General features: G+C 36.4%; 1 protein-coding gene across 1 annotated transcript in view; it reads left to right on the top strand.

Annotated features, from left to right (window-relative positions):
• LOC103202502 (vascular non-inflammatory molecule 2-like) overlaps positions 1-8,177 on the top strand; it is a 19,237-nt gene that overhangs the window by 4,500 nt on the left and 6,560 nt on the right. Inside the window, exons 3-6 of the mRNA XM_007947398.2 lie at positions 717-909; positions 3,413-3,701; positions 4,967-5,340; positions 6,254-6,424. Coding sequence (XP_007945589.1) covers positions 717-909; positions 3,413-3,701; positions 4,967-5,340; positions 6,254-6,424 — 1,027 coding nt within the window. The remainder of the gene's footprint in view (positions 1-716; positions 910-3,412; positions 3,702-4,966; positions 5,341-6,253; positions 6,425-8,177) is intronic.

Raw genomic sequence — 8,177 nt, 5'->3', positions numbered from 1 at the left:
TTGTTACTCAATTTAATGACTTGTTTTCTTTTATTTTGCTTCACCTTTTATTTACATTTAGTATTTTTCTTTACATTATTTTATTTGTTACTTAGTTTAATTTTAATTTAATGATGTTCACTTCACTTTATATTTTTAATTAAATTTAATTATTTTATGAAATTTTACTTTATTTACTTTTTATATTTATTTGTATTATTTTATTTACATTACTTATTTTATTTCTGTTATTGATTTTATTTAACTTAATTTTTATGTTTACTTTAACTTAATTTATTATTTAATTAATTTTGTGTATATTAATTATTTATTAAATTTAACATTTCATGTCATAGTTGATTTTAATTTTCACTATTCAGTGTGTTTAATTGAATTGTATTTATGTTATATAATTTTATTTTATTTTAATCATTTCAGTTTTAATGTTATTATATTTATGTTATTCAATTTGATTATTTTATTAGGAAGGAAGTTTTTCAATCATGTTACATGCTAACCCTGTTATTCAGTGGTGAGGAGACGATGATGTAGGGGAACGGATAATGGTTTCCTTCGACCATAGATACCATGTGCATTATGATTTGTGGCTTTTTTAATAGGATCATTTTTTGTGAGTAGTTTTGATACTCGCTTTAGTTACACTCAGGCTTGTACTGTGTATGAATGGACTAACATATATTGTGGAATTGAAATTTCTATACTAAACCTTGTTATAGATTTGGTCACACACCAGTACAAACAAGGCTCAGTTGCCTGGCCAAGAATAATTCTATCTATGTCTTAGTAAATATTGGGGACAAAAAGCCATGTGATTCCCAGGACTCCACATGCCCTTCCAATGGCTATTATCAATATAATACCAATGTGGTATACAATTCAGAGGGAAAACTGGAGGCACGGTACCATAAGGTAAGAATTAACGCTCTCTACCTTAGCAATTTATTTCTTTAATTGTTCACCATTTATTTATTTTTTGATTTTTTCATCTTTCTATTTAGTTGTTCATATGCATACATGTTTTACACATAACTGTAATTGCATAACTTTTTTTGCATCACAAATACTTTTTTAAATACATTTTATTGAAATATAAAATTAAGTACAGTGATATACACAAAACTAAAGTGATATGGGTCAATGCATTTTTTTTTTCTTTTTCAGTGTTCCCTCCCTTCCCATCCCACCCCTGGTAACCAACAAAGAAAGTGTCCTTCCATATATAAACCTTTCCTTGACTTTTTACAATAATGACCTAATACCATATTTATCCTTCTGTGATTGACTTATTTCACTCAGCATAATGTCCTCCAAGTTCCTCCATGTCACCATTTACTTATTTGATGCCTGACCTCTGGAAGTTTCCAGATTGGCTATGAAACTACAATATGTGCAAACCAGTTAAGGTGTAATGCAACATATATTTTTTTTATTTTTCTCAAAGTAATAAACCTCAGAAGGTGTTTTAAAATTAATAAGTACTAAGAGCATTTTTGTGATATGATGGAGAGCAAAGAAATGAACATAAATGAGACTGATCCATACAATTTTAAAAGCATCTTTATGCTATTTCGATATTAAATGATTTCCAGATTAAAGTCACTATAATATCCTTTGTATTGCTATTAAAATTATCTATTTTATTAATTTCAAAAATGACTATCTCAATCTTGGACCATCTCAACACCTTTCTAATGGGGCCCTGTCTACATCTTATTTCATATTATTTTCTCTCTCAAATGACCTTTATTGTTTTCATAGAGATTTCTAGTAACAACTTGTTAGGTCATGGAGAATCGATTTTGACTCATAGTGACCCCTTGTGACAGGGCTTCTAGGCTATAATGGGAGCATATTGCCAGTCTTTCTCTCACGAACTGCTGGGTGTGTTTTTGACCATTTCTTTTCATATGTAGTTAGATTTTCGTTTTCTCCTTTAAATGTTTAATACAAGGAGTAGAATGTCAACTTCCCATTTTCTTGTTTGCAATATGTATATTACCTTTTAATGCAGTTTATTTGCAAGAATCATTCTCAACTGCTCCATAAGTGTTGATGTAGTTAATACTGGGTAATCTACTTATGTCGGAAGGAAGGTTGGGCATTCCTACTTCCGTAGTGATACTGCCTCGGAAACCCAAGGAGGGGTCGCTATGAGTCAGGGCTGACTCAACGGCAGATAACAACAACAACAGAGTTAGTAAACCCAAGTTGTTTTTACTGTCTTGTGGTGACCCCCTATGTGAAGAGAAGTGCTCTGTATGGTTTTCAAGGCTATGACCTTTCAGAAGCAGATCACCAGACCTTTTTTCCAAAGTGTGTCTGGTAGTCAGTGGCTTTACCATTTGCTCCATCTGTGGACTTAGTAAATCCAAGTAACTAGGCCCATGTAAGCTGCAGGGTGGCACAGTGTAGTGAATACTGAGGGTCAGTGAGGGACCTCTGATTAGCCTAAATTGAACGGTTCTCACTTTTCCCTCAGGGGATCATAGGGACCATTTGTGGCCCATGACTTCTGACATATGGACATAATAAGAATACCTGTGTCAGTCAATTTTATATTTTAGATAGAAAATAAGTATATATAGAAATTCTAATTGTGTTTTCCCCATTCCTCACTATTTTCTACATTGGAGACCATTTTATGAATCTATTGACCCTTATAGGAGCCCTGGTAGCATAGTGCCTAAGGCACTTGACTGCTAACCAGAAGGCTGGAGGTTCAAACCCAACAGCCACTCCTCAGAAGGAAGGTTGGGCAATCTACTTCTGTAGTGATACTGCCTCAGAAACCCAAGGAGGTGTTACTGTGAGTCAGGTCTGACTCAATGGCACATAACAACAAGAACAACATTGACCCTTATCAGATTAGGTCAAACTGATTTTTTTTTTTTTTTTTTTTAATTTATCTAGAAGAGATCAGGAAGAGAGAAAATATTTCTCTTTTTTCTCCAATAGTAATTTTTAAAGCAGAGTAAGAGTCCTTGAGATTACTTTGGATGGGGCACTGTAAAGAGGGAGGTGGTGTTCCTTAATCAATTAACAGATATTCATTGGTATCAAGGATTCAAAGAAGAATACGACATGTTTTCAGGTTCAAGAAGTTTACAGTCTTTGGGGTATATGGGGAGGTCTTTGGCTCCTCATTAAGACAGAGACAAAAAAGAGAGAGAGGGAAGGAAGGAAAAAGGGAGACGAGAAGTGGGAGGAGAGAGACACAGTACAGACATATGTTGCTTATCCTCCATGCTTGCCTTGGAAATTTACTACCAAACTTCAGATTTATTTGTTCCTATGAGATAGATTTCCTGCTGTGACGATGCCTAAAGTCTTGTCTGTTCCTGATTTTGGAGAGTTGTTATAAGTTATCTCTTTGGTAAACTTTTACTGGTTTTATTCTGTGCATTTGTTGTAGTACCATCTCTACCGTGAGCTTCAGTTCAATGTCCCTAAGAAGCCGGAGTTGGTAACTTTCAATACCACCTTTGGAAAGTTTGGCATTTTCACCTGCTTTGATATACTCTTCCATGATCCTGCTGTGACTCTGGTGGAAGACTTACATGTAGACACCATACTGTTCCCCACAGCTTGGATGAATGTTTTACCCTTTCTGACAGCTATTGAATTCCACTCAGCTTGGGCCATGGGAATGAGAGTTAATCTTCTTGCAGCCAACACACATCATGTCAACCTAAATATGACAGGTAATTCATGACAGGGTGATGTCTGCAGCTTATAATTCTAAATGCAGGGAAACTAATGCCTCAGCTGTCACCTGCCTTAATTTTTGCCTTTTTGTTGGGATTCCTCACTGTCATCTTCTCACTCCCCACCCCCAAAGCCAATGCTTGATTATGACAGCAGTGGTTGTGCTGAAAGCTTTATGTATAATATGTCATTTAATCATCACAACAACTCTATATGATGGGTGCTATCATCCCAATTTGAAAGTAGAAAACTGAGACACAGAGAGTGCAAGTAACTAGCCAAAGGCCACCAGCGAGTAAATAGCAATGCAGAGCTGAACAGAGATGTGCTCTAAAACACAGTATTAAAAAAGCAAAGGGTGGGGGAGTATATTATTGATCTGTTGTTGTGTAATAAGTTATCCTAAAATGTAGTGGCTTAAAACAACAAAAATTTTTGATCTCACAGTTACTGTTGGTCAGGAATTTGGGGGTGACTTAGTGAGGTAGTTCTGGCTCAGGCTACTTAATGAAGTTGCTGTCAAATGGCAGCGGGGCCTTATTTGAAAGCTTGACTGGAACTAGAGGATCTGCTTCAAGATCCCCTACATGCCTGTTGGCAAGAGTCCTCAGATCCTCAGTGGCTGTTGGCAGGAGGCCTCAGTTTTTTGACACTTGGGTCTTTCCGTAGGGCTGTGTGGTGTGTCCTCATGACATGGCAGCTGACTTCCTCAGAACAGGTGATCTAACAAAGATAGAGAGGGAGAACAAGGGAAGCCAGGTTGCCTTTTATGACCTAGTCACACACGGTTACTTCTCCCATTCATTAACTGTGAGTCCCTAAATTCAGCTCGCACTCAAGGGGAGAAGAATTAGATCCACTCAATGGAGAGAGGAATGTTGAAGGATTTTTGGACATGTTTGAAAACCACCCCAGTGAGGAATGAGAGAGAATTTTGCATTATTTTGCCCTACCTTCAGGAACTCTTGAATGCAAATATTTTTATATTTCACTGAATTTTCTATAGTGCTAATAAAGAATCCTTTTATTTTGAAAGGAGCTCTGGTGGTAGAGTGGTTAAATTTGACATGAAACCATCAGTTAGGTATTTCAGTTTCTTCTAACAGAAATCAGTTAGATGTTCCATGTAACTAAAAGCCTATATGCTGTCTCCTGAGACTAACTAATATGCCTTGACGTGACCACCTGCCCAATTCTGATGGGGAAACTGGAAGTATTGGTGTTTATTGTTATTTCTAAAAGTCTTGCCTTCTATCCACAGGGAGTGGTATTTATGCACCGAACTCTTCTAAAGTGTATCATTATAATATGGAAACAGCATCTGGAAAGATTCTCCTTTCAGAGGTGGATTCACACCCCCGAAACTCTCCTGACTACCCTGTAGCCAGAAGTTGGAGTAGCTACGCCAGTACCATCCAGCCATTCCCAGTACAGAAACATACTTTCGGGGGATTAATTTCCCGTGATGAGTTCAACTTCACAGAGCTTTATGAAAGTATAGGAAATCTTACAGTCTGTCAAAAAGAGCTCTGCTGTCATTTAGGCTACAGGATGCTAAAAAAAGAAGAGAATGAAGTCTATGTTCTAGGAGCTTTTACAGGACTTCATGGACGAAGGAGAACAGAGTACTGGCAGGTAATCTCTGCTCAAATGGAAGGGCTTGTTTAGGTGTTAGTTAGTGGATTCCAAGGTTAGCTTTTCATAGTCGTCCCAGGGTACCGAATAATTTTTCATGACATGACTGAATGCATTGACATTATTACACAATACACATGTGCACACACACAAACCCACATACATACTCTGGGACAAATCAAATGACATTTGTAGTGGGAGTTAGTATAATTGGATTGCTTTCTTTGAGTACTTTTTTTTTTTTTAAACTGAACCATGATATTGTGCTGAACTTCAATAATACTTACTTCCTTAACTAGCTTTGCTAAACATAAACCATTTTATTTAAACTTTAAAAACCCAAAATGAGTAGGAATGTCAATTTTATCTTAGTTTCTCTTTTAATCAGATGCCCTACTCTTTTAATCCCTTCAAATTAAAAGTTTTATAATTGTAAACTTCTTACACAGTGTTGGCTATGAATTTGTATTTTCTTATAGATTTTCTATAGTTACTTATCCTAAAGAAATGGATGGAGATCTAGGAGTGAGAAAACAGGGGAAGCCAGGTCACCTTTTATGGAGTAGTCAAAATTGTAATCATCCATTAGAATTCAGTAGTACTGTTGCCCAAAGACCTCCATTACCTTGGGCTCAATGCCATCATCTGATTTGCAAAACTAATGGTTTCAGTCTAAACCATTAAACTCCTCCTGTCTTTCAATTCATTTACTATTCATGAGCGTGTTTCTCAAATCATTTGTCAAATGATTATCATTATTGATAAAGCAGATAATTATAAGAAACAAGATCCAAATCTCATTATCAAATAAACACAGCAAGTAATTGCTTTAGTATGATTAAAAACTAAGTCAACGGTCCTGGTGTCAGTAACCTGGAAGGCATTGCATTTTGTCTGAATCTGTTCCACCTAGGTATGCACAATGCTGAAATGCAAAACTGCTAATTTGGAAACTTGTGGACAACCAGTAGAAGTTGCTTCTACAAGATTTGAAATGTTCTCCCTAAGTGGCACCTTTGGAACCCAGTATGTTTTTCCTGAAGTGTTGCTTAGTAAAATTCATCTGTCACCTGGAAAATTCGAGGTAGGATTTAAGAGATTTGTCCATTTCATCTGTTCTCTGAAACCAAGTAAAACTGGTGATATCACTTTTATTTAACTTTTGCAGTGTAACAACTTACCTCAAAACTTAATGACTTTAAACAATAACCATTTACTTAGCCAAGACAGTTTTGGGTTGGCAATTTGAACTGTGTGTAGCTAGACTGTCCTTCGGGCCTGGGATGGGTTCAGTTGATCTTGGCTGGATTTGTACATGCATCTGTCATCAGCTACTTCATTGGTTTGATTGGTTGGTTGGTCATGGCCTTTCTTGGACAGCTAGGATGCTTAGGACTGCTCTTTCCATGTGGTTTGTCACTTCCAACAAGCCTATGCTCCTATGCTTGTTCACATGTCAATTGAAGAATTCTAAGAGCATCACAAGGGAAAGCTACAATGTGCAAGTTTTTTTTAAGTCTTTTCCCCATGTTTGCAAATCTGTCATGGGCCAAAGCAAGTCATATGAACAATGTAGATTCAAGAGGTGGATAAAAAAATGATACAGACCTCTCCATGGGAACACTTGTAAAATCATATTGCAAAGGGTCATGGAAACAAGAAAGTGGGGAGGAATTTTGGAGCCAATTTTGCAACTTGAAGCAAGTAATTCTAAAGTGATACTTGGTAAGATACTTAGAACCTATGAGCTTGATGCACCATTTATTGAAGAACATTTGTTTATATATAATTTATTTTGTGGAGCCAAAGAAAAAATCAGATATTTATTTCATAAATTAAAGTAGCTGTAACCAATTAATTCACAAATTATGATGCTATTAAATTAGGATTAAGATTCTCAAGGCTTACATGCTAGTACATGCATACACACACACATATACACCCTAGTCATTTGGCCATTAATATTTTATTTCAGTTGTTGAAAATTATGGCAAGGTTCTAGCAACTAAACTAAACCTTTGCATGCTCTATAAAAGAAATATAGGGTGTAATTTAACTTATCCAAGGCATAGAGCAACACCCAAACTGCTGTTGAGCCAGAGCCAACTCATAGCAACTCCTCCTTGGGTTTCCGAGGTGGTATCACTACGGAATTAGATTGCCCAACCTTCTTTCCAACGAGTGGCTGGTAGGTTTGAACTGCCAGCCTTCTGGTTAGCAGTCAAATGCCTTAGGCATGACGCCACCAGAGCTCCTGGCATACAGCAAAGAAGTATTTAAAAATTTTAGATTGCTGATGGTTATATATCTGGGTATTATTAGATTGGAATGTAGCGTATTTATAAAAATCTTTAATTTTGTGAAAACAGTCATTTTCATAGAATACAGTGCAGCCTTAAGGCTGTGAATTCTTTGGAACAGCAATCATTGACTGCCATAGTAGAAATTGATTATGTAGAAACTCACAAACAATTTAAGGCTGGAAAATAATCTTCACAGCCAATCGCAGAGAATGACAGTCAGACCTGAAGTGAGGTATTTAAAAAGTCCAGTATTTAAAAACTGGCTAGACTAGCAAAAATAAGATAGATTAACTGAAAGTATCTGGAGAAATTGTGAGAGAAAGGAGAGAGGAGAACAAGGTTCACACAAGGACATTTAGGCACGTGTGGGCTCTGGACGTGTACTTTGTCTTGTAAGCACAGTTCTACTCTGACACTAAAAGTAACCAATTCTTGATGATCTATTTTTTTTTTTTTTTTTTGGTGGTGTGGTGGTCTTTCTTCTCCAGAGACCTTGCAGATCATGACTCTTTGTTAACTATTGTTTCCAATGAG

The sequence above is a fragment of the Orycteropus afer genome, unplaced genomic scaffold, assembly GCF_000298275.1.
Source record: "Orycteropus afer afer isolate SDZICR_OR568_19922 unplaced genomic scaffold, OryAfe1.0 scaffold00182, whole genome shotgun sequence".
In the NCBI taxonomy this organism is placed as follows: domain Eukaryota; kingdom Metazoa; phylum Chordata; class Mammalia; order Tubulidentata; family Orycteropodidae; genus Orycteropus; species Orycteropus afer.
Note: the sequence above shows the minus strand (reverse complement) of the source record. Positions and strands in the feature narration are given on the sequence as shown.